This window comes from Ictidomys tridecemlineatus, chromosome 14 (assembly GCF_052094955.1).
Source record: "Ictidomys tridecemlineatus isolate mIctTri1 chromosome 14, mIctTri1.hap1, whole genome shotgun sequence".
NCBI lineage: Eukaryota > Metazoa > Chordata > Mammalia > Rodentia > Sciuridae > Ictidomys > Ictidomys tridecemlineatus.
Genome location: NC_135490.1, coordinates 12403228 through 12428866, shown reverse-complemented (window position 1 = coordinate 12428866; position 25639 = coordinate 12403228). Strand labels below are relative to the sequence as shown.

The 25639-nt window shown below is 44.5% G+C and overlaps 1 protein-coding gene across 4 annotated transcripts; it reads right to left on the bottom strand.

Annotated features, from left to right (window-relative positions):
• Window positions 1-357: 357 nt before the first annotated feature.
• Window positions 358-24070, bottom strand: LOC101959922 (tumor necrosis factor receptor superfamily member 10A). 4 transcript variants are annotated; one of them, XM_040292917.2, is made up of 10 exons: window positions 23775-24068; window positions 13877-13970; window positions 11114-11224; window positions 9685-9796; window positions 8604-8677; window positions 8385-8516; window positions 7923-8041; window positions 7358-7519; window positions 4005-4080; window positions 358-3039 (listed from the first exon to the last, which is right to left on the bottom strand). In XM_040292917.2, exons 1-10 carry the CDS (start codon window positions 23901-23903, stop codon window positions 2720-2722), a joined length of 1329 nt encoding a protein of 442 aa, XP_040148851.1. In that variant the 5' UTR covers window positions 23904-24068; the 3' UTR covers window positions 358-2719. The 4 variants fall into 4 exon arrangements, with proteins under 4 accessions (XP_040148851.1, XP_040148850.1, XP_013215803.1 ...); XM_040292916.2 differs by having other exon boundaries at window positions 8385-8677; XM_013360349.4 differs by having other exon boundaries at window positions 7923-7954; window positions 8385-8677; window positions 23775-24066.
• Between the last annotated feature and the right edge of the window lie 1569 nt (window positions 24071-25639).

The following is a 25639-nucleotide window of genomic DNA, read 5'->3' as shown; positions in this document are numbered from 1 at the left end:
TCGCTTCCCAGGAAGCACTTGCTCAAGAGCCTGCCTGCATTTGAACTTGGTGCACACCACACAACCAGCCGCGGGAGGAGCTCACGTCTCCTGCACAGGCCGCTTACATGCAACAATAAGCAGGCCCAACACGGATGAGGCTAACTTCCTGCGGTGGGACCCGGGAAGTCCTCTGAGAAAGGTGCCGGGAGCTGAGCCTCACTGGCTTCCTCTCAGGAGGACAAGAGTCCACCAAAGCAGCAGCAAAGGCTAACGTCCAGAAAGCAGCCGGGGAGCAGCTTGGGGGACCTGAAAGGGGGGAGGAGGGGTATGGGAAGATGAAAGGGTCCCCTCTCCTAAAGATGCACAGAGGCCACGTTCTTTAAAAATATTTTTTATTCTTTTTAGTTATACATATTATTCACACATGGAGTACGACTTCCCATGCTTGTGGTCGTACATGATGTGGGTTACATTGGTTGTGTGTCCATATTTGAATGTAGGAAAGTTGTGTCTCATTGAGCTGTCTTTCCTACTCCCTTCCCTGTACTCCCCTCTGCCTAATCCAGTGAACTCATATTTCCCACCACAACCGCAGAGCTGCTTCTTGTGAGTTACCATCTGCATAATATTTGGTCTTTGGTTTTGGGGGATTGGATTATTTCACTTAACATGGTAGTCTCCAGTTCCATCCATTTACTGGCAAATGCCACAATTTTGTTCTTTTGTGGCTGAGTAATATTCCATTGTGTATACATACATATGTACACTTTCTTTAGCTATTCATCTGTTGAAGGGCAGCTAGGTTGATTCCATAGCTTAGCTATTGTGAATTGAGCTACTTATAAACACTGATGTGGCCATGTCACTGTAGTACACTGATTTAAGTCCTTTGGGTATAAACCAAGGAGTCAGATAACTGGGTCAAATGGTGGTTCCATTTCTAGTGTTTTGAGGACTCAGAGGCCACATCTTTTCCCTTTTTTGGGGTGAAGGTACCTGGGATTGAACTCAGGGGCACTCGACCACTGAGCCACATCCCCAGCCCTATTTCGTATTTTATTTAGAGACAGAGTCTCACTGAGGTGCTTAGCACCTCCCTTTGGCTGAGGCTGGCTTTGGATGTGCAATCCTCTCCCTGAATCCAGAACTCCAAAGTAGCAGGCCAAGGGGGACAGCAGGGGTCTAATATACAATTGAATACACAGCTTAACATAACCATTGTCTCAATGGCTTGCTGGCATCACCTCTCAACCACTCTGTTCTGGCAAAAATGCCATGCGTCATTCCCACTCAGCTATTGCTCTCAGCAAGTCATACCAGCCCTGAAATGAGAAAACATCCAATGCCTTGACCTGAGAACTATCATCTCCATGAAATGTCCTTCTGTGACTGGAATGCTCTGGAGAAGGTTTTGCTGGAAGGTAGTCTCCAATAGTTAATGAGGAATTAAATATAGAGGAGAAAGCCAGGACAAAATGCCCAAAGCCATTTTAGGTCTTTCTATATCAGAACTTAAGAATCTGTGTTTCTAAGTTGAATGTCATATCCAGAAGCCCTCTGTGCATATAGAGGGCTTGGGTTCTCAAGTACAACTCCGTACCCCAAAATGCAGCTCTGGGGCTCAGATTCACAAGTAAGAGGTACCATGTAGTCTAGTAAGCAAATATTTCACATTCACATCCTATTGTTCTTTTCTGAGACCAAGGCAGACATCAAGGACAAAGGTCCCTGCCCAGGTCAGGATCTCAGAAGAATATAGTTATTGCTACATCTTCTGTAAATAAAGAACTATTCACACACTTACAGAAGTGTCATATTTAAAGTTTGGAGATGATCAGTGGTAGAGCTCTTGACTAGCATGTGCAAGGCCCCGAGTTTGATCCCCAACACCAACAGAAAATAAATAAGTTTATAAGTTTAAAAGACTGGGTTAAACACTGAAGAGTCATTAAATCAAAGTGCATATTAGGAAGAAGAATTCTTGTCAAACACTTACATTATAACATACAAAATTACAAAAACACAAAAATAAAGGAAGTTAATGTAAACACGTAAACATAGTTACAAGGAAAAATTAAGATGTATTAGAATAAAAAAGTGCCACCTTAAAAAAAAAAAAAAGAGCCATATATCTTAATGGTACGGCTCTCCCCCAGCTGCCAAGCTATGCAGCCAGCCTACTGGTCCCAGCCGAGGAGCAGATGTGGAGCAACCAAGTGTGTCTGAGCGCGGTTGGCAAGCGCTGCCTGCGGCCCATGGAGTGGCCCCCATAGGCAGGACAGAAAGCCAGTACCCAGGCAAGCCAAGGCACACCGACCTGTCAACCTTCAGAGGCCAGGCCTGGGCACAGAACAGACACCTGCTGCAGCCCCACACTAGGCTGGAAGTGGGGCAGACTTGAAAGAAAGTTGGAACTCAAGAATTAGCAATGGCTTTAGTAGTTTTCAAGTCCTATAGCAGCAAACCAAGTGCTGTGTATAAACCCATAGACTAGCACACTCAGCAGGAGAAAGCCTACTATTAGGGGCCCTCTTATACTGCAGGAGGTCCCTTCCTGTGCTTCAATACATCTTTCTGTTATACACAATCTTGGTCTATGGGTTTCATTCTTCAAATGCACAAGAATTAAGAAAGTGCTCCAGATCTTGTCATGTGGAAGTTTGGTTATTTCCTACTTTCTTGTGTTCAAGTGTTTTTTTTGAGGGGAGAAAAGACAAAGGAGGGAACATTTGCCTTTCTAAAGAAGTGACCTTGCAGGATCTGCTCCATCTTCCTGATAGATAAATTTTCCGGAATTCACCATGTAGTCCTCGATTTTCTCCCTTGCATTTCTCTCGCCAATTGTTTCCAAGGCATCCAGCACGGTGTTGATGGAGGCACTGTGCCCCATTTTGTTGAGCCATTTTACCATCATCTCATACAAGCAATCTTCCGGGTTCCCTATTCTATCTTTGATCATAAGAATTTCATTATCTGTAAGGTCCAGCACCCGCATGAGTTTATCCCAGGATTTATAGGGTACAACATTCTGATGGCAACTGAAGAACTGCCGAATGGCTAGATAGGAGGAACATGAAGGACACGCACATTAGAAGCAGTTCACCAAGGGCAGAGGATCCTAAATCAGGTCCAGAACTCAAGTGTGGAAACTAATGAGCTCTCTAAGCCTAGGAACCTGTTGCTCCCACATCCCTATCTGCTTCCATGAACACTGCCTGGTCCCACCTCACCCAACACACTGGGGGAGAGCAGAGAATACTGCTCTAAGTGGTGCGCAGTTATTATGCAGTAGGAAAGTGACGTGTGATATGGGCCAGAGTAGCCACATCTGCCTCTATGGAAGGAGCAGGGCCTAGCGGTGCAGGGCTTCTGCCTGACTCCCACACTGCCACTGGGCAATGCTGGATGGAGGCAAACAGACTCAAGGAACACGTGAACCTGTAAACCCATCAGCTGCACCCAGCTCACGGGCTGTGAAGGATTAAACGAGACTTGTGTGAAATGCATGGCCCAGCATGGCCTGAGAAACGGAAGGGACAGGAGCTGATATTTTCTAATAGCCTCTTTTAAGAAGTAAAAGGAAATAAATGAAATTCATTTTGATAAGACATTGTACTTAATTCGATATTTATAAAATTGTATCATTCCATCATATAATCGACATTCAGTCTTTGAAATCCAGATTGTAGTTTATACTACAGCCCATCAAACAGGGCCTGGCCACAGGTCAGGTGTGCAATAGCCTTCAGGAGGACCTGGGGGATGATGAACTACAAGCAAGGAGGGAGGATGGTGGGCGGGTATAGAAAGATGCAAATGATGAGAGGGACCGGGTGGGCCCCCATGGGAGAAGCAGAGCCAGAAGGAGATTCGTGGATCCTAAAGCCCAGTGACAGCAGCATAGGACCCCCTGCATCCAGCATCAACAGCCCTGGGGAAGCCCTACCAGCCACAGGGACAGCAGTTAAAACCCTGATCCTATTTCCTGGGCACCTGTTCATCATCTCACATGAAATACTTACTCTTAATGGTGTCAGTTCCCTCTACTGGAACCAGTGGCCTCCTTCTCATCGGAGACCTCTCTGTTTCTGCAGGTCTCTGGAACAAAGGGGAGATGCCCTATCAGAGTCAGGGACCTCTGACAACCAGCCAGTCTGGAGACCTGGGCCACCTCCCTTATCCCTTCCAGGTCTCTGTGGAGATTGGCAATAAACTTGCCACCTGGAGCCACGTACGCACAGGCTGTGTGCATGCTCACCTGAAGTGTTCCATTCCAAGCATCACTCCACCAAGAGGGAATGCTCGCTGCCCCACCCAGAGCTTCCCTTCTGGTCCATTCCCTCCCACCTCCATCAGGAGGAAGTGGCCTTCTCAGAGGCCTTTTATTCTCTTATTTTTGCAGTACTGGGGACTGAACCCAGCATCTCAAGCATCCCCAGCCCATTTTTTTCTTTTAAAGAGAGAGAGAGAGAGAATTTTTTAATCTTCATTTTTTAGTTTTCGGCGGACACAACATCTTTGTTGGTATGTGGTGCTGGGGATCAAACCCGGGCCGCACGCATGCCAGGCGAGCGCGCCACCGCTTGAACCACATCCCCAGCCTCGCATCCCCAGCCCTCTTTAAAAATTTTTTTCTTTTCTTTTGGTACTGAGGATTGAACCCAGGGTCATTCTACCAGTGCACTATGTCCTCAGCCCTTTTTAGTTTTTACTTTGAGACAGGGTCTCACTGCCCAGGTTGGCCTCAAACTTGTGATCCTCCTGTCTCAGCCTTCCGAGTGGTTGGAATGACAGGTGAGCCCCTCCACACGTGGCTCTTACAGAATTTTTATGAGACTCAGTAGAAGCCTGTATATGAAGGCACTGCCATCCAAAGCCGTGGTTGGTTTCGAGAATGTGAAGGTGTTCTGATCAATAACAATGAAGGAAATGAAAGCATGACACAATCACCACAAAGGCTGGCAGGCACTTGGTAAGACTGAACACCAGTTCTGAGGTTTTAAAACAGCTTGGAATCCAAAGATGCATTTCTCTGTGAAATGAGCCACTGTCATTCACAGGGGTGGCACTTGAGATGCAACAGGTGCTTTGCTAAGCAGTTTTCCTCCCTTCCTCCCCCCTGACTATTTTTTCTCACTCTTCTTTGTAATTGTGCTGGGGATGGAACCCAGGGCTTCTAGGCAAGCTCCCTCGCCCTTCCCGGCATTGCTGCCCACTGTGCTCAACAGTTCTGGCTCCACAGCAGGCGGGAAGACAGAAACGCAGAGCAGGAGTCTCGGAATGGAGCAGGAAAATGAATCACTGTTTACGTATGTTTGAATATGTAAAAAACCCTGAAGTTTATAAAGGATTGAAAGAGCAACAGAAGTCAGAATGAATGGCTAAAAATGTAGTGAAACAATACATTAGAAAACGCCACGAAAAGATATCCAATTTATAAAGTTTATAAAACACTTAAGTACGAAGAAAGCAGCACTGTCAAGAAATAGAAATGATTTATTTGTAGAAAAAGACAGATCTTAATTTAGCTGGAAGAAAAACAATTGTCTTGAAATGCTGACTTCTGTGATAAGAAAAATATTGAATACTGACAAAATTTCAATTCGTCCTAGATTAAATTTTCATACATAAAGTAAACTGGAACAGAAATTCCAATTAGGGGCTGAGGATGTAGTTCAGTGGTTAAAAGCCTTTGTCTAGCATGCGTGAGGACCAGAGTTCTATCCTCAGCATCAGTAAAAAAAAAAAAAAATTCAATTATTTTTGAAATAGAGAAGATCTTATGAATGAATTCTAAATTTTATCTGGAACAAATTTTAAGTTTTAAAAAAACGAAGAAAAAGTTCTTTTGTTTATTATTAAAACAAAAAATTTCAATGTGTGAAAGAATATTGCATATAATATGTGATCTTTCAATAAATGTCGATAAACTTCTGCATAAAGACTTGGAGAAAGAATCACAAGGAATTATCTCTCATAGTTATCTTGGGGCCTGGGGGAAATGAAAGAAGCTCTTATTTGTTGAGATCCTTTCCATACTGTTTAAATTTTCTCACTTTGAATATGTATTTATATCTTTCTGAAAATATCAAGGTATTTAATCAAGTTGGAGGGATTATTGACCTTTTTAGGTTGTTTTGTTTTCTTTTGTTTTGGTATGGGGGACTGAACTCAGGGGCACTCGACCACTGAGCCATAGCTATGCCCAGCCCAATTTTGTATTTTATTAGAGACAGGGTCTCACTGAGTTGCTTAGCGCCTCACCATGGCTGAGGTTGGCTTTGAACTCGAGATGCTCCTGCCTCAGCCTCCTGAGCTGCTGGGATTACAGTCGCCTGGTCAATCATTGATCTTTTTAATGAATATTTTTATTTATTGCTTTCTCATTGTTAAAGGGAAACTGGGTATTGATGCAAGAATGAAACAGGAATAGCCTGGGAGAAAGGACATCACTGTCAATATCAACATTTGAGTTGTGATTCAGGGGGTCCCAAGAGCAGAGGGATGTGGGAGACTCGGGGTTTAACTGAGGCCAGAAGAGTTAGATAGTGACTTAGAGCAATCGAGCAGCACCACACTTCTTATGGTACTGCAAGAGAAACTCCACTTGGACTATACTGTAATGTCCAAAAAGGAAATTCTTGAAAAAAAATTTCTTCCCAGGAAATGGGAGGGTTTCTTCTTATGTTGAGCAAGGGGCTGGGGATATAGCTCAGTTGGTAGAGTGCTTGCCTTGCATGCACAAGGCTCTGGGTTCAATCCCCTAAACTTCTTAAGCTGATGAGCAAAAACAAAGTTAATGTATCTAGCAATTTCACTAGTTATAAATGAAAACGTCTACACATGAAAATTTCACACCAAATGAAAGGATAAGAAATTAGGCCTCTATTATCCACATGGGAAAAAATGTACGGGCGGGGGAATACATCTTCTTACAAAGATCCTAGGACAAAACGCTGTTGGTGAATCAAAAATAACCAAAACGAAGGCTGGGGCTGTAGCTCAGCACTTGCCTTGCATGCATGGGGCCCTGGGTTCGATCCTCAGCACCACATAAAGAATAAATAAATAAAGACATTGTATCCATCTACAAGTAAAAAAATAAGTACTTGATGACAAGTACTCAGCCTTGGTTCGATCCTCAACCCATACCACAGTGCTCCATCTGTGCCTGTTGGCTCCAGGCTCTGGGGATGCAGCCTGAGCATGACAGAGATCCAGATGAAGTGTCAGAGTGTTCCAGAGTGGCTCAGTCAACTCGTGAATCAGGTGCAGCCCCACCTAGACAGTCCCTTTCCTCCCTCAGTCTCCACTTCCCCTCAGGATGACACCCACTCTCCCCGTCTACAGCCTGGCACAGCCTGTCCCCACTCACCAGCAGACTTGTTTCCTCCTCTGGGAACTCTTCAGTGACACGGGTCACCAGCTGTTGTCCATTCCTTGGCTGCTCAGAGTCCAGGGTGGATGGTGAGTTCGTGCTGGCTAGGATCTCATTGTGGTCATTGTCCTGAGCTTCACGCTCCCTTGGGACAGAGACCTTGGGAAGACAAAGACACCACTCAGGAGCCCACACCTAGGACTCCCTACCAGGTCCTCACCCCCTCTCAGTGGGGTCACCCCAGGTGGGCACAGGCTCAGACATCCATGATCTGTTGCTGCCACCAAGGTCCTAGGGTTGTGCCAAGGAGAATGACAAAGTCCTAAGTGACCCCACCCCCAGGGGCAAGGTCATGGCAGAGGGTGTCCCAGGCAGCAGGAAGGACAGGGTAGCAGTATGGTCCACGGGCCAAGAGGGAGCTCATAATGGCCGTTTGCCCCTGATAGTTGGCCCAGAGTTCCAGGCCACTTTAGAGAGCAAGGGCAGCATCACAGGACACACAGGGATGGCCCTTCCCAGGCTGTGCTGCTCAGTGACTCCAAGCACAGGGGAGACCACTCACTGTGTCCATGTGCTGAGAGTCTTGTCCATGGCCTGGAAGAGAAAGGGATCCTCTTAGCGCATGGGCAGGGGCCTCACCCACCTCCCTGAGGGCAGTGCTGGGCGGTCTGGGCTGGGGACCTGGACACAGCACAGGGGAGAAATGGGGAGACATGTTCACAGTCTGCCTGGCTCTGCCCTGCCCACAGCTGTCTAGCCCCTGAGCACTTGTCACCCTAACTTGTTCCTAGTCAAAGAGATCACACTTCTGCCTGGTGGGCACTGCCACCTGGACCAGGCTGAGAGATGAGGTGCCGGTCAGCCCCTAGACAGGGACTCGTGGGATCCTGGTGATCACGAGGTGCCATGAGGTGGGAGATGACAGGGTCACAGTTTTGGGATTTGGGGAGGGCATTTCTGTGTGTGGGAACGGAGCAGGATGGGGGGCAGGGTGCTCGGATGCCCACCCCCAGCCAACACTTACTTGGAAAGATGTTCTTTATACAAGTGAATATCTTGTTCCTCCTTAAAAACCTCCACGTAATGCAAAGCAGAAGAATGACGACAGCACCCACAGGCAGAAACACACCCAGCAGGACATATGTGACTGTGCCGTCTGAGGAGGGATGGACATAGGCAGGAGTGCTGCCATTGGCTGTCACTGGCTCTGCAGAAGCCGGGCTTTCCCTGATGGCCTTGGTACCTGATTCTTTGTGGACACATTTGCGGTCACTCCAGGGGACACAGGGACTCTCCTCCACCATCTCACCGTGGCAGCTGGGTGCAGAGAGAGGAAACAACAGGAAGATGTGAGGGAAGGCTGGCCAGACAGCATGAAGGAGGGAGCCACCCTCTCTGCCTAATGTCCCTGAGAAGGTGTTAAAGAAAGGACAGGCTCCTTGTATCTCCAGGGACCCCCAACCCCTAACTCTCCCCTGAGTCTGGGAAAGGACCTGAGCACATCCCTTTCCATCCCTCCGAATCCCAGCTCTGAGTGGAGGTGCAGCCTTAGGGGCCTTCTCTGCAGCGTGCTGCTGCATGGCCTGGCTACTGAGCAAGGTGGGATCTCACTCTGGGGCAATGGCAGGAGCCCAGGCAGCCACAGCTGAGCCTAGCCTCCTGCTAACCTTTAACACAACTAAGCTTCCTCGGACCTTCCTGTCTGACCTTCTTACCAAGCATAGCAAACACCCAGCATGAGAGAAGAGTAAATTAACTATGGGCCCAGAGAGCCCCAAATAGGAACAAGACGTGTTATTGAAGGGCCAGGAGTCTAGGGTGAGGCCGGCAGAAGTGGCTTGGGCCTTCTTGGGAGCCTCAAGGGCACCACACACACCACCGTAACATGCCTCTTCTGGGCTGTGGGAGCTTTTGTCTTCATGGGCTTCTGATGCACAAAAATTGATTGAAAATGACATTTTTGTTACTGACTTGGGATATAAATGAACAGAAGCCTGGCTGAATTCCACCCATTCTTCTGTTTCCAAAAAGAATTCAAGCATATCCTGGGGCCCTCAAAAGGACTATGGGCCCTGAATCATGGCCTCCTGCGGCCAGTGAACAAGTCCTGGGAGAAAAGGATGGGTGGGAAGGGACCACTGCGAGCGCAGGTGGGAGGACGTGCAGAAGGACCAGAAAGGGACACTGAAGGCTCAGGAAACTCCCAAGGGACACCTGAGGGGTTGGGGGGCTCCGAGGGGCCGGAAGAGAAAGGGGTACTAAAATAGTCAGGTCTTCCACGGCTTCCCTTGAGCTGCTGGGAGCTCCCAGCTCCAGTATCTCACCGGTCCGAGCACGTTCGGCAGAACTCAGGGGAGTTTTGATCCTGGAAGGTGCCTGGTTTACACTGGCACTCTGCATCTCTGGTGGTGGTGCACGGACCCTTCTGTTCTTTATCTGGAAATGAAGGAAGAGCTTTGGGGATGAATTTCCCGGGGTACTCCTCCGTCCTTCTCCACATGAGCACCCCCCCGCCCCAGTCAGCCCGGTCCTGCAGCAACAGAGTACCAGGCATAAAGATGCTGTCACCTGTATTTGGAGTCACATAGAAGAATACAGTTTATTATTTAATGCATCAAATTTTAGATCCCAAGGTCAGGTGCAAGGAAGGGGCCTTGGGATGTGGAGGCTAGAGCATCGTGCCCCTGTCAGGAAGTCAGAGCACAGGATGGAGAACCTGGCTCAGGACTAGGACAAAATCCAACCTTTTCCATCAGTCACTTATGTTCTTGGGCTACAGACCTAAACGTTTCAGTAGATCCAAGAAGTGGAGACCAGAATGTGTGTTGGAGTTTATGTGGAAGGTTAACATATGGGAGGCCTGAGGTCAGGAAGGGTCTAACTCATGGGAAGAGAAAGTAATCCACACCGAGAAGAAGTGAAGGAGCCTGAGGGTGGGACAGAACACAGCATGATCCCTCACAGCCGGAGGCTGACTACAGGGCAGAGGGGAGGCTCAGAGAGGCCTCTCTCCACTCCACTCTGTCCTGCATCTCTGACTTCCGTTCCTCCTCTGCCCTCCCCTGTATGTTCAGAAGGATCTTGGTCAAAAACAAAGCAGGTGGTGACCTGAAATCTGTCAGTGGACCCCCAAATCCCGAGCACAGGACAGGAGACTCGGAGCAGACCCAGAACTGAATCAGGCGTTTCTCCTGAATGCATGAGGCTCTCTAGGAGAGATGTTCTCCATCTACCACTTGGAATCCTTGAATCTGTCCTTCAACATCCTTTTCAAATGTGCCCTGGTCTATGGAGTCTAGTGTCCTTATCTTTATTGTAGCTGGAGTCACCTGCTCAGTCCTCTTAGGACACCTCCAGGGAAATGTCCTCTCATAGCCAGCCCCAGTGCACTCTGTACCTGTCCTGTCCCAGGGCAGATGTTCAGCAAGTGTTTGCCACGTTTACAAATCAAGGGACAGTGTCAGCAGTAGCAACTGCCCCAAAATGCTTCTGAGGGGGTGAAGGAGCCCCTCCACAGGGAGCAGATTAATCTCCTACTCCTCCCTCCCTACTGCTGTTTTAAATGACTACCTCCTAAAGCGGCATGCATTATATGTTAAATTTCCATTTTTAAAAAATTGTGTTTCATCGAATCAAAGATGATCGTGGGGCAGGGCAGAAAGAAGACCAAGTTGGGCTGGAATTGAGGTTTCTGAGTCCACGTGGAATCCGAGTCCCAGCCCACCACCCTCCCTGGGCCCGCTTGCTGTGTACCGTTTCTACAGACGCTGCAGGGGATGCAGGAAGAGAGGTTGTTGGAATGGTTGGTGTAGTCCACACCCTCCTGGCACATCTCGCAAGCCCCAGTCTCAGTTCGGTAATAGCCTGGAGAGAAAAGCCCGTGAATGAATTTCCATGCAGCTGGCAGTGGGGAGAGGAATTCCCTCTCCAACAGGAGACTCTAAACAGGGACAGCCACTCTACCTGATCTGGCTCAGCTCATCCTTTCTGTACCTACTATACAACTTAGCCCAGCACCCCACAGAAGCCCAATACAAGGCACACAAGAAATCCTGACTTAGAGTATCCACAGTAAAAAGTAAAGAGTCCAATGAATTATAATCAGTATATAATAGTGAGATAGTTTATTATTTTTTTAAATACCAAGCCTTCAAAATCTAGGGTTGTTTTTTTTGTTTTTTTTTGGTCACATCATAGGATCACCTAGTATTCCACTTTAAGAGACTGAAAAAGGAAGCACAATAAAGGTGAAGAAAGTGAGAAGGCAGGGAAATAATACAGATAGAGCAGAAATGCACTAAATAGAGATGAGAAAAACAATGGAGAACATCAATCAGACCAGGGCTGGGATGCGCTCAGCAGCAGAGCGCCTGCCTAACAGGTGTGCGGCCCTGAGTTCGATCCCCAGCCCACCAGCCAGTAAGGGAAGAAAGAAATTAATGCAATCAAAAGCTGGTTCTCTGAACATAGTTGACTAAGGCACTAACGGGAAGAGACTGAAAATATGAGAATTTGAAAAAAGTATTAAGTATGCTGTAAACCCCGGTACATCCCAAATTGGGTAACTTTGGGACAACTTGTTAGAAAAACAAACTACTGAAACCAACTCAAGGAAGAGGTGGACAACCCAGCGAGTGCTTGGCGGACTTCTGCTACTGCCTGGATCCTTAGGCTCCGCTACGCTGCAGTAGGTGGCCAACTGTGTCTGTGTCCCAGCGACAGGCATCGGCTTGCATTAGCAGGCTGACGGTGCCTGGAGCCAGCAGCATGCAGGGCAGCCGCCCATCCCACACACTGTCCCACACACTGGGGCCAAGGGGGCTGAGGAGGCTGTGGCCATCGCCACAGGAGCCAGGCGGGCACACCTCCTGCAGTGTGAGCGACATGGAGCGTGGCTGTCCTGCGACTGTAGGACAGCGGCTCAGCGATCACTGCCAAGGCGGCGACAAAGGATGAAGATGAGCAGAAAGAATCTGAGGAAAAGGAGGTTGATGACAGCAGACTCAGAGTTCAGGCAGTGCCAACAGGTGAAAGGGAAGACCGTGACCTTGACAAGAGATTCGAATGGTAACCGGGAGGAAGATGCCAGTCGGGGCCAGAGAGGAGAATCTTCAGTCGATGGAATAAAACTGCCCCGGACAAGCACCCGGCTGCTTGGTTACCAAAGTCCGGGAACCAGCAGAGCCTGGTGGTGTGGGTGGCTAACCACAGGACCCTGGAGATTGATAGGCGTGCATCAGATCCCCAGGAAGGGAGGGAAACGGAGAAGACCTTTCAAGCAGCAAGACACAAAAACAGAGGCAGGGAAGAGGTTTCAAAAAGCCAGGCCCTTAGACTTCAGCTAGCAAACCAGTTGGGAAGGCAGCCACACCCCAAAGCTATCTGTTCTTGCTACTTGATTATTCAACACTGTGCTAGTGGTTCTCATCAGGGCAATTAGGCAAGGAAAAGAAATAAATGTCATCCAGATTGAAAAGGAAATAAAAGCCGTGTTTACTAATGACACCATCTTATAGGCAGAAAACCCTAAGGAATGGATGGAAAGAACCTTACACATATGTAAGTTCAGCAAGGTTATAAAATACTAGATCAACACACAAAAAATCAACTGTATTGTTGTATGCTCACAATATGGCCAATCCCAAAATAAGACTAAGAAAAATTCCATTCACAATAGTATCAACAAGTATTAAGTAGTTAGGAATAAATTTAATAAAATAAATGCAAAGTTTATTGTCTAAAAAATTTTTAAAAAATTGCTGAGAAATTAAAGAAGATCTAAAATAAATGGGAAAACATACCATGTTCATGGATTGAAAGACTTAACAACAATGTTAAGATGACAATACTCTCCAAACTGGGCTACAGACTCAGCGCAATCCCTATAGAAAGTCAGCTGACTTCTTTATAGAGATTGTGAAGGTGATTCCAAAATTCATATGGAATCTCAAGGAACCCAGTATAGCCAAAATAATCCTGGAAAAGGAAAGCAGAGTAGGAAGAATCACACTTTGATTTTAAAACATACTACAAGTTGGTACTGGCAAAAGGATAGACACAAACAAATGGAAAAGAACGGAGAATCCAAGAATAAACTCACACATTCACATTGAACTGATTTTCAACAAGGATGCCAAGACTGTTCAATGGGAAAGAACAGTCTTTTAAAAAAAAAATTGTGCTGGGACAACTGCATCTGGAATAGCCACATACAAGAGGAAGAAGTTGAATCCTTACCTGGCACTACATACGGTAATTATCTCAAAGTGAATAAAATACCTAAATGTAAGAGCAAAGCCTACTAAACTAAACAAGCAGAAAACCTGGGGATAAAATCTTCATAACCCTGGATGTTGCAAAGGATCAATAAATACTTAAACAACCTAGCAAGATCCTGTTTCAAAATAAAAGATAAAAAGGGCTGGTGATGCAGCTTAGTGGTTAAGTGCTGCTGGGTTCAGTCCCTGTTACAAAAAAAATAAAAAAATAAAATTACAGTTCAATCTTAGAATGTACCTGCAGGACACCATCCTTCTGAAAGTCTCAACTCCATTTTCCTCAGGTCATCTGGTGAATAGGCTCTAGCACCAGTGGCTGGCTCAAGTAGGACCTATGGGGACAAAGCAGGAACTAGCATGAGTGGCTTCCAGATTTCACCCATCGTAAGATCTATCTCACATTCCTCCCTCCACCCCAGCTTCCAAAACCAAACACAATTTGGATCTTCCTCCCAGTTATAAAACTCTCAGCCATTTGATTATATCTATGCCTCTTAGGGCTAGACAAGTGATACACACTTGAAAAACCCCTTTATTCTTTCACTTATTAAAAAACACTGTTTACTCAGATATGGAAAAGTACAGGAAAGTTTTTACAAGAATAAAATCACATTCCCTCCATCAGAAATTGCAACCTCTACTCTATTGTCTTAATGGGAATATTTTGTCTCCCTCTTGGTCTCTCTCATGGACACAAATACACTTTTTAAAAATTGTAGTCAAATAAACATAAAATTTACCATCTTAATCATTTAAGTGTACAGTTATTCGTGCTAGACACATTCAAACTTTGGTGTAACCAATATCCAGAACTTCTTTCATTCTGATAAATGGAAAGTATGTGTCTATGGAACCACTGCCCATTCCCCATCCCTCCACCCTGGCAACCACCATTCTACTCAGTTTCTGTGAATTTGAGTAATCTAGGTACCTCATATAAGTGGAATCATACTGAATTTATTTTTTCATGACTGGCTTATATCACTTAGCAAACTATCCTCATGGTCCACTCACATTGTACCATACACTAAAATTTCCTTTCTGTGTATATGCATTTTGTTTATCCACCCATCTATTAATGGATAAGTGGGTTGATCCTACCTCTGGCTATTGTGAATAAAACTCATGGACATAACATGTATAAAAACTCCTTAAGACTGTTTTCAATCCTTTTGCTAAGGGCTGGGGATGTGGCTGAATGGTAGAGCATTTGCCTGGCATGTTTGAGGCTCTAGATTTGATTCCTAGCTTTGCAAAAACCAAATCAAACAATTCTTTTGGATCTATACCCAGAAGTGGAATTGCTAATCACATGGCAGTCCTATCTTTAATTATTCAAGAAACTGTCCTCCTGTTTTTCATAGTGTCTGCATCACTTTATACATTCACCAAAAGGGCACAAAAGTTCCAATTTCTCCACATCCTCACCAAAATCTGTTATTCATGTTTTGACAGACCATCTCTTTGTGGTTTCAATTTGTATTTCCCTAACAATTCGTGGTATTAAACATCTATTTTCGTGCTTGTTGGATATTTGTATATCTTCTTTGGATAAATTTCTTATTCATACTCTTTGCTTATTTTTGAATTGTACTGTTTGTTTATTTTATTGCTACGTTACAGGTGTTTTTTATAAAACAAACTCTGGATATTGACCTTTTATCTCATTTCTCCCATTCTGTAGGTTGTTTTTCTCCATCAAATGTGTCCTTTTTCTTTGAGGCAAAGAAGTTTTTTTGTTTTTGTTTTTTGATGTAGTCCAATTTATCAAGTTTTACTTGTTGTCCGTGTTTTTGATGTTATACTTTAAAAAAATCATTGTCAAGTCCAATATAGTGAAGCTTTTCCCTTGTTTTCTTCCAAAAGTTTTATAATCTTAGCTCTTACATTTAGGTCCTTAACCAACTTTGAGTTGACTTTCATCTATGGTGTAAGGTAAAAGGCAATATCTCATGAAAAGACTGTCCTTTCCACCATCTGTTGGTCTTGGCACCCTTGTTGAGAATCACGTGACCAAATGTTGGAGGGTTTATTTCTGAGCTCTCTATTCTATCCCATTGGTCTGTCTCTTCTTTACTTTGGTACTTCAATGTTCTGAGAACTGTAGCTTTGTAAAATTTTTGGAAATCAATTAGTTTGAGGCTTCTAATTTTGTTCTAAAATGAACTGGGAAGGATTTCCTCCTCTCCACAAACTTCTTGGAAGAATCTGAAAAGGATTTATAGTGCTTATTTAAATGTTTGGTAGAATTCACGAGGGAAGCCACCTGGTCCTGAGATTTTCTTTGTTAGAAGGCATTGGCTCCCTGATTGAATCTCCTCGTTAGCTGTAATACTGTTGAAAACCTCTAGTTCTTCACAATTCAGTCTTGGTGTGTTTCCAAGAATTTATCCATTTTTCTCTATGTGATCTAATATGTTGAAGTACACCTACTCAGAGCATTCTCTCTGAGTCCTATTGATTTCTGAAAATTCACCTATATTTCTCATTTTCATTTATGATTTTGGTTATTTAGGTCTTAAAGTTTTGTCCCTTTTGTGAATCTTCTTATTTAATTTAATTTATTTATTATTATTACTAGTATAGTAGTAGATGTTCTGGGGATTGAACCCAGGGGTGCTCTATCACTGAGCCATGTCCCCAGCCTTTTAACTTTTTTATTTTGAGACAGGGCCTCAAACGTGAGATCTTCCTGCCCCAGCCTCCAGAGTCACTGGGATTACAAGAGTGTGCCACCAAGCATCACTTGCAGATCTTTTTAAATAACCAAATTTTGGTTTCACTGATTTTTCTCCACTCTTTTCTACTCTTTATTTTTTTTAAAAAAAAAACTCTGCTCTAAATCTTTACTCCTCACACTTCAGATAGAGCCCTAATATCCAGAGTATACAAAGAACTCAAAAAATTAAACAATAAGAAAACAAATAACCCAATCAACAAATGGGCCAAGGACCTGAACAGACACTTCTCAGAGGAGGACATATAATCAATCAACAAGTACATGAAAAAATGCTCACCATCTCTAGCAGTCAGAGAAATGCAAATCAAAACCACCCTAAGATACCATCTCACTCCAGTAAGATTGGCAGCCATTATGAAGTCAAACAACAACTAGTGCTGGTGAGGATGTGGGGAAAAGGGTACTCTTGTACATTGCTGGTGGGACTGCAAATTGGTGTGGCCAATTTGGAAAGCAGTATGGAGATTTCTTGGAAAGCTGGGAATGGAACCACCATTTGACCCAGCTATTCCCCTTCTTGGTCTATTCCCTAAAGACCTAAAAAGAGCATACTACAGGGACACTGCTACATCGATGTTCATAGCAGCACAATTCACAATAGCAAGAATGTGGAACCAACCTAGATGCCCTTCAATAGACGAATGGATAAAAAAAAAATGTGGCATTTATACACAATGGAGTATTACTCTGCATTAAAAAATAACAAAATCATGGAATTTTCAGGGAAATGGATGGCATCAGAGCAGATTATGCTAAATGAAGCTAGCCAATCCCTAAAACACAAATGCCAAATGTCTTCTTTGATATAAGGAGAGTAACTAAGAACAGAGTAGGGAGGAAGAGCATGAGAAGAAGATTAACATTAAACAGGGACGAGAGGTGGGAGGGAAAGGGAGAGAGAAGGGAAATTGCATGGAAATGGAAGGAGACTCTCAGGGTTATACAAAATTACATACAAGAGGAAGTGAGGGGAAAGGGGAAAAAAAACAAGGGGGAAAAATGAATTACAGTAGATGGGGTAGAGAGAGAAGATGGAGGGGAGGGGAGGGGAGGGGGGATAGTAGAGGATAGGCAGCAGAATACAACAGACACTAGGATGGCAATATGTAACTCAGTGGATGTGTAACCGATGTGATTCTGCAATCTGTATACGGGGTAAAAATGGGAGTTCATAACCCACTTGAATCAAAGAGTGAAATATGATATGTCAAGAACTATGTAATGTTTTGAACAAGAACAATAAAAATTTTAAAAACCCCAGCATACTACAGGGACTCAGCCACATTAATGTTTATTGCAGCACAATTCACAGTAGCTAAACTGTTGGACTAACCTAGATGCCCTTCAGTGGATGAATGGATAAAGAAAATGTGGTGTATATACACAATGGAATATTACTCAGCAATGAAAGAGAATAAAATCATGGCATTTGCAGGTAAAAAAAAAATCTCTGCTCTAATTTTTATTATATACTACCTTTGCTAGCTTTGTGTTTAGTTTTCACAAAAAGATGTAGCTTATTATATGTGCAATACATCAAATTGAGGAAGTTCCCCTTTGTTCTAAATAAAATGAGAATTTTTTATTATGAATGTGTGTTAAGCTTTATCAAACAATTTACATGTTCATACAGGGTTTTTTCCTTCACATTGTTAATATCATGACTAATATTGATTTTCAAATGGTAATCAAACCATATTCTTGAAATAAACCCCATTTGTTCAGAGTACATTATTTTCTTTAAAAGTTTCTAGACTCAATTGTCTGTCTTTTACATCCATATTTATAATGGATGTTGATTAGAGTTTTGTTTTTTTTTGTAATATCCTTGTCAGATATTACAAATATATATGGGCATTATATAAAAATGATGATGTTATATAACAATGATGATAAATTGCCTCCTTCTATCTTTTCTCAATTTGTTTAAGATTAGTGATATTTTTTCCATAATATTTACAGAATTACCAGTGAAGTGATTATCAGCCCCCAATTTTCATTATTTTCGGCTTTTAAATAATTAATTTAAATTCATAAATAGGTATAAGATAATTCAGATTATCTTTACATTTGCGGCTATTTTGTGAAGTGTATTTTTCTAGGAATTTTTCCATATCATCCAACTTGTTGGATTTATTGTCAGTAATTCAGAAGCTCTCTGTTTTTTCCTTTTAATGGTGGCAGAGTTTGTAATATCCCATCGTTAATTCTTAACATTAGTATTTTATGCTCCTTGCTGTTGTTTCTCTTTCTTTCCTTCAGACAGGGTCTTGCTATGTTACCCAGGTGGTCTCAAACTCCTGGGCTCAAGTGATCCTTGTGAGTTAACTTCCCGAGCAGCTGGCATTACAGGCTCTTGACACTAACATGCCTGGCTTGTTTTTTAATTCTGAATTGTATTAATTTTATTTTATTAATTTTTTAAATATATAATTATTTTTTAATATCTTTATTTTTAAAAAATTTTTATGTGGTGTTGAGGATTGAACCCAGCACCCCACACATGCCAGGTGAGTGCCCTACCACTTGAGCCACATCCCCAGCCCATTTTATTAGTTTTTTCATCATCCCAGGGATCCAGCTTCTGGTTTGTCACTACCTTTTATTGTTCATGTTTCATTCCATTAACTTATTTTATATATACATATATATATATATATATATACACACACACACACATATACTATATATATACATACACATATATGTATGTATATATTTACTATATACAAATGTATATATGTGTATTTATTTATTTAGTTGTAGATGGACACAATACATTTATTTTATTTATTTATTTTTATGTGGGGCTGAGGATCAAACCCAGGGCCTCTCATGTGCTAGGTGAGCACTCTGCCACTGAGATCCAGCCCCCATTAATTTCCTCTTATTACTTCCTTATTAGTTCAAAAAAGATATACAGGTATGTCCCAATGAATCCTACAACTATGTGTAATTTTAATGTACCAATAAAAACAAGAAAAAAAGAATGAATTTTCAGTGGATATTTTGTATGCTATATATCAAGTGGTTGATAATGTTCAGATTTGTTGTTATTTACCACATTTTCATCTGCTAATTCTATCAATTCCTGAGAAAGGGCTGATATGATCTGCCTTTAATCATGCAGACCTTTTCCCTTCACATATGTTTACGATCTATTATTAGCACACGTGAATTTACTATTATCATGACTTCAATGAATTGTTCTTTTTTTTCTTGTACTTGGGATTATTGAATCCCTGTGTGCTTAACCGCGGAGCAACATCCCCAGCCCTTTTTATTTTTAATTTTGAGACAGAGTCTGGCTACATGGCTGAGGCTGGCTTTGAACTCGCGGTCCTTCTGCATCAGCCTCCCAAGCCACTGGGATTATAGGCATGTGCTACTGTGCCTGGTTGATGTTCTTAACACCACAAATGGTGCTCCCCGCCCCCCAACTCTGGTAATATCAAGCAAAAACTTGACAACTGCCTCCTGGGGCCCTGGAACCTGGGCCGATTCTCAGCATTCGACTCAGCTGCCTTAGAGCAGGCACCCTGGGGTCCAGGTTATTCATTCATTGAGAGAGAGCCTGGGGACCACACCGTGCAAGAAACTGGAGTGCCAATGACACGAACTGGCACCTCCTTTTCTCAGGACACCTCTGGTTCACAGGGCACTGAGACACAGACCTAATAACCTCAAAGTCAACTAAGGCGAAAGGTGCCTACCAGGACTGCTCCAGTAAGTGACAATACCATCTGAGGGACACTGGGTCATACAAAGAAAAATCAAAGTCATGGAGGAGAGGAGTGAAAAGTAGTACTGTGGCAGCTCTTTGGTTTGTGGCTGCCTCTGATGGTGACACACTGAAAGTGTGGCCAGAGATTTGATTAGGGGGTGGATGAGTCAGTCCATAGACGTGGGTCTTGCGTGTTTATGTCAGGGTGTGAGTCGGGCAGGGTGGGGAGCTTGCTTGTGGTGATGAGTCACCTTAGGCTCCATTTCCTGACTCAGGAACGCCACTTTCCCTCCAAAGCAGCCTGTTTGTCTGAAGCTGAACAGTTCTAACTTCAGCTTAAGACTTCTTGTCAAGGTCTTCCTGTGGTCCAAAGTCTGCTTCCTAAGTTTGTTGGCTTGTTTGGTATTTTGTAGAATAACACCCCTGGATGACGTACTGAGCCATCTGGCTCATAGCCCAGAGCCAGACATGGAATAGCTCCATGGTTCTGGAGAAGCCCCTTCCCTCCTCTAGACATGTTTCTCTTTCTTGAAATAAGAGGGACCCTGTGCAGCTGAGTGTGGGCTTCCTAGATGGCCACCGAATACACCCCTGGGGACTCAATCAATGGTGGGGCTGCAGCTGAGGCTCAGCCACCCCTGCTCTCTCCTCACCAAATGAACTTTGCTGTTTCAAGCTGCTCAGGTGAAATGAGGATGGCAAGGGTTCCCACGCAATCTGGGTTAACATATGTAAAGGTGCTGAGGACAAAGCCTGGCACACGGCAAGTGCGTGTTTACATATTCGGGTTTGTAGTCTTATCACACACAATGTTGATTTTAATTCAGCCACAACCTCAGCCCACGAATACCACAGCAGGTCTCACCAGGCATCCAAGCCTCTTTAGAGGAGGCCAGATGAGGGGGGTTGGGCCTCTTAGGCATTATTAGTCATTTAGGTTTCCAGAATCATATTTTTCAATGGGCTTCCATGAAAAATGACTCCCAAAGAGTCTGATCCCCACCCTGCCCCCATGTCCAGGCTGTCCCAAGAATGGAGCTCACCACCTACTTGCTGGGAGAACTGGACCTCCACCACCACCCAGGACACACCACTGAGTACAGAGATGGTCTCAGCTACCCAAGCACCAGCTCCAGGCTGCAGCACAGGGAGGGGATCTTGCCAGCCCTGCAGCCCCTGCTGAGGAACCACAGATAGGAGGTCCCCATAAATTGTCCACACTGTTGTTCAGAAATTCCTGCCTTGGCTCACAGAGCCAACATCCATGTATCAGTGCGAGCAGGTACAGCCACTGACAGGTGGACAATATGTGCCCTGTGGCGATTCAGCTCCAAAGTGCCGACACTATCTCTGAGGAAGTGACCTGTCCTCCCACACAATTTCATGCAGTGACCCAGGTCACTGCAGCTCACAGACGGCTGTAGTGGACTTGTGTTCTTACCATCTGACACAAGAGAAAGTTGGGACCACACTCAGGTCACAGGCCTGCAGAGGAAGAGCAGCCCACCATCTCTGGCCTTTGACAGCAGGCCTCTAACACTACCCAGTGTGTGGGCCTGTGAGATGCCAAAACTTCCCAATTCCTACTTTGATCAAGAGGGACCTATGTGGAAGGTCCAGGCACAGGCAATGGACAATCCCAGCATTTACAGGGTGAGGACCCAACCTCAGAACCAAGCTCTGTGCCAGACCTCCTCTGATGAAATCCCTCTGGCAGTTCAGGGCAAGGTCTGTGTCCATGTATAGGCAGAAACTAGCCTCGGGCACCAAGGTTTCAAGTACAGGGCTGGAATTCTGGGCTCTCTTGCTGCCTCATCTGGGGTCTCCTGCTCATCTACTACTCTGGAAAATACCCTCAAGCTTTGAAAATCTCTAATAGCGCTGCAGCATCAAAAACACAATGCTGTGGCGTATCACTTTTTACCTTTTAGATTAGCAAAGAGTTAACGTTTCTATATCCATTGTGGCAAGGGTGTAGGGACAGAGGAAAGTTTGTATATTCTAGGTGCGAGTAACAAATTGGTAGAACCTTCTTTTGAAGGGGAATATAGCAATATCTGAACAAATTCTAAAGTTGTTAACCAGTTGGCCCAAGAATTCCATTCCTAAGGAGTTACCCAAGTAGATGGCGCACACGGATATATGTACCTGTGGTACATACCAGGGCATATACTACAATACTGCTCGATTTGGCAAAAACAAAACCAAGATGTAATCTGAACAGCTACCTATAGGATAGAAGATTAAGATAATCCATGGTTCACGTGTAAAATACTGACCTGTTGTTAAAAAAAAAAGGTGCAGGTACGCATATAAAACGTCTCTTGTAATTTAGTATTAGCTTCATAATTGTAAAAACCTCTACCTGATGGAAGAAAGACTGACTTATGGAAGGATGAGAGGGCCGTTTGGGATGCCAGAAGGCCTGTCTCACATTTTCAAAACCATCAAATTCAGACTTTTGGCCCTGATGTCTACATTCAGCTGGATACACACTGACCTGACAAAAATAAGCCAGTCATGGAGAAGCATTAAATGTGGATCCCACAATAAGTGTTGCTTAAAAAACAAAAACCAAAAAATGTGGATCCCACCTAATATAAACTGATATTCAAAAAATGAATCTCCTAATTATTCTGAGATGGTGAAAAAATGCTATTTCCTGGATTAGGAGTGAATTTGTTACATGAAAACATTAAAAACGCCATGATACTTGCAAGGTCATTGCTATGATTCAGACTTGGTTGAGGATGTCCCCGGGATGGTGGTGGTAGGAGTGGGTGGGGCCAGAGGCGGGGCCTAGTGGGATGATATTGGGTCATTACCGGCCTTGGCCAAGAAAGAATCAAGGCAGTTCTTAGTGCCCAGGAGGTGGTTGATATAAACACATGGTCCTGTCTTGTCCGGTCATCTCTCCCTCTCCCGCCCTAAAGCCACCAATCAGTAGGACCTTCACGGGAGCTGGGGCTGGTGCTTGAACTTCCACAAGAGTGAGCTAAATAAACTAACTTCCTTCTATGAACCAGTCCTAAGTAGTATTTGATGAAGCAATGGAAAACGGAATAATACAAGTGGGGTTTTTTTTGTTTGTATGTTTAAGTTTTGAGCTTTTCCCCCCTAACATACAAGTAACCTGGAAAAGTGTAATTAGCGGGAGCTTCCAGCAACCTAGAAAGCATGGCGCCCCACCCTCAACCGCGTCACCCCGTCCCCGCCCGCCTTTCCCTCCTTCACAGGAAATCACGGTCCCCCAATAGGTTCCAGTGGTAACTTTGTAACTTGGTATCCTGCCTTCGGGCGTCCTCCCCCAGTGAGGAGAGGCAGGCCAGGCGCGGAGGGAAGGTAGCGCACGAGGACGGACGTGCGTGAAGGAAAAGCAAAAAAGTCCCTGGCTGCCTTCCAGGTGGAACTCGCCGTGTCCGTTTTGAAATGCCCCCAAAGTGTCCCCAACCCGTGGAGAGGCGCGCGGGGCACCATCTCTCCTCCCCCCCCGTCCCGGATGGGTCCTGTGGGCCCGGGACCGGGACTTTCCCTTTCCCGCCGCCGCCCCGGGCGCGTCCTGCCCGGGCATGCCAGGAGACCAGCGACCGGGGCCTGGCACCCCCGCCACGACCCCCAGGCCTCCTGCCGCCCGGGCGCACGTGTCCTCCGAGAACCGAAGCCGGAACTCACCCACAGCACACAGACGAGAGTCCAGGTCCGGACCCGGAGTCCAGGTGTGGCTTCCAGGGCTCGGCTCGGGCCGGGGGCGCGCACTCGCGGGGCCGCGGGGCCGCCTAGCGCGCTCCCCCCGTGGACCATGGTATTAGAGGGACTCTTGGGCTCCGTCCCGGGGCTACGATTGAGAGTTGGCTGCAGAATCTTCCGCGATTTTCGTCCACATGGAAATGTCGCCCCGTCTGGCTGCGCGCGCTGCCACCTGCCTTCGGTCCCGCGTCCGCGCTCTTCTAGGCGCTTCTGGCAACTGCTGGAAGGCACGTCGCTCGAGTCTCGGGTCGCCTTTCCACGCCCCCAAGCTCCGCCCAGGTAGCCGAGGAGTCAGCCTGTGAAGTCTACCACTGAGCATATCCCCAGTCCTTTTTTAAAAAACTTTTTAAAAAACATATGTTTTATTTTGAGGGCTGGGGTTGTGGCTCAGCAGTAGAGTGCTTGCCTAGCACATGCGGGGCCCTGGGTTCGATCCTCAGCACCATATAAAAATAAATAAGCAAAAGGTATTGTGTCCAATCACAACTAAAAAATAAAATATATATATATTTTTAAAAAAACATATGTTTTATTTTGAGACAGGGTCTCTCTAAGTTGCCCAGGCTACCCTGGAAATTTAGATCCTGCTGCCCCAGCCTCCCAAGTTGCTGGGAATACAGGCATGTGCACTATGCACAGCTGGCAATACTTTAAGAATATATTTTTTTGTCTAAATTCATGATATTGAATCTAGATTTATCATTTTCTCCACTATTTTATATCATCTACATTTTATATCATCGTTCCTATGAATTCACAAAAAAATGTTTTATGTACCGAACTTCCTCTTTACCATGGACTGTAATGTTCCTGGGTAGCATTTTTTTGTTGTTGTTGTTTATCTTTCTTGGGGGAGAGGGAGTTTCCAAGTTTCTCAAATCTGTGAGTTGATGTTTTTCACTGCATTTGAAAAAATACCACTTTTTTTTTTTTTACCCTTCCCCTTTTTTAGCCACTTCTTGGTGTCCATTTCCACATGGAACGCATATTTTTCTGTAGGTCACTGAGATACTTTTCCTTCATTTCTTTCAGTTCTTTTCTCCTTTCGATTTAAAAAAAAAACAACAACAAAACAAAACTCTCTTCCAGCTCACTTTCTTCTGCTATGTTTAATTTCTCTTATGATCATCCAAGTGAATTTTTCATATCAGATAGTGGATTTGGGGGTTCTAAAATGCCCATTTGGTTCCTGTTTTACATCATATATATGTTGAAATAGTCCATTTTGCCTTCATGTTGACTGGGTTTTTTTGTTTGTTTGTTTGTTTGTTTGTTTTGCAGAACCCAACACAACACTGAGTTGCTTAGCACCTTGCTTTTGCCCAACATATATTTTAAAAACTCCTTCCAAGTGATTCTCTTGTGAATCAGCATTAAGAACCACTGGAAGGTAGAGACTTTACATCGAAGGAAGACATATTTGACCAGGAAAAGAGCAGACAGTGTGTATTAGTCCCTTGCTTACAATACTTTTTTTAAGAATTTATTGATCATTGATTATGTACCAATCATAATGTCTACAAAGGTTAAAATAAGTAGAACCTGCTCCAAGAAACTTGCACTTCTGTAGGGAAACAGTAAAAACGGTTATAATAAAATGTAATATTGACTGGGTATATTAAGATGTTCATATCCCTATGAGCTTGTATTTTGCTTCAGTGGAAAAAACATGCTTAGAATAATCAGGAAAAAGGAACTAGAGGAGAAGAGAAAGGAAGAAAATCAGGAGGGGCTAGGGTTGCAGCTCAGTGGTAGAGTGCTTGCCTAGCAGGTGTGAGGCCCTGGGTTCA

Excerpts from the sequence above, each read along its gene's own strand:
- LOC101959922 (XM_040292916.2), bottom strand. The coding sequence starts at position 23,903 with ATGGTCCACGGGGGGAGCGCGCTAGGCGGCCCCGCGGCCCCGCGAGTG. Across the intron at positions 7,520-7,922 it reads ACTCTCAGCACATGGACACA|GTCTCTGTCCCAAGGGAGCG; the intron begins GTGAGTGGTCTC and ends TGTCTTCCCAAG. Across the intron at positions 3,040-4,004 it reads GGGAACTGACACCATTAAGA|CCATTCGGCAGTTCTTCAGT; the intron begins GTAAGTATTTCA and ends CCTCCTATCTAG.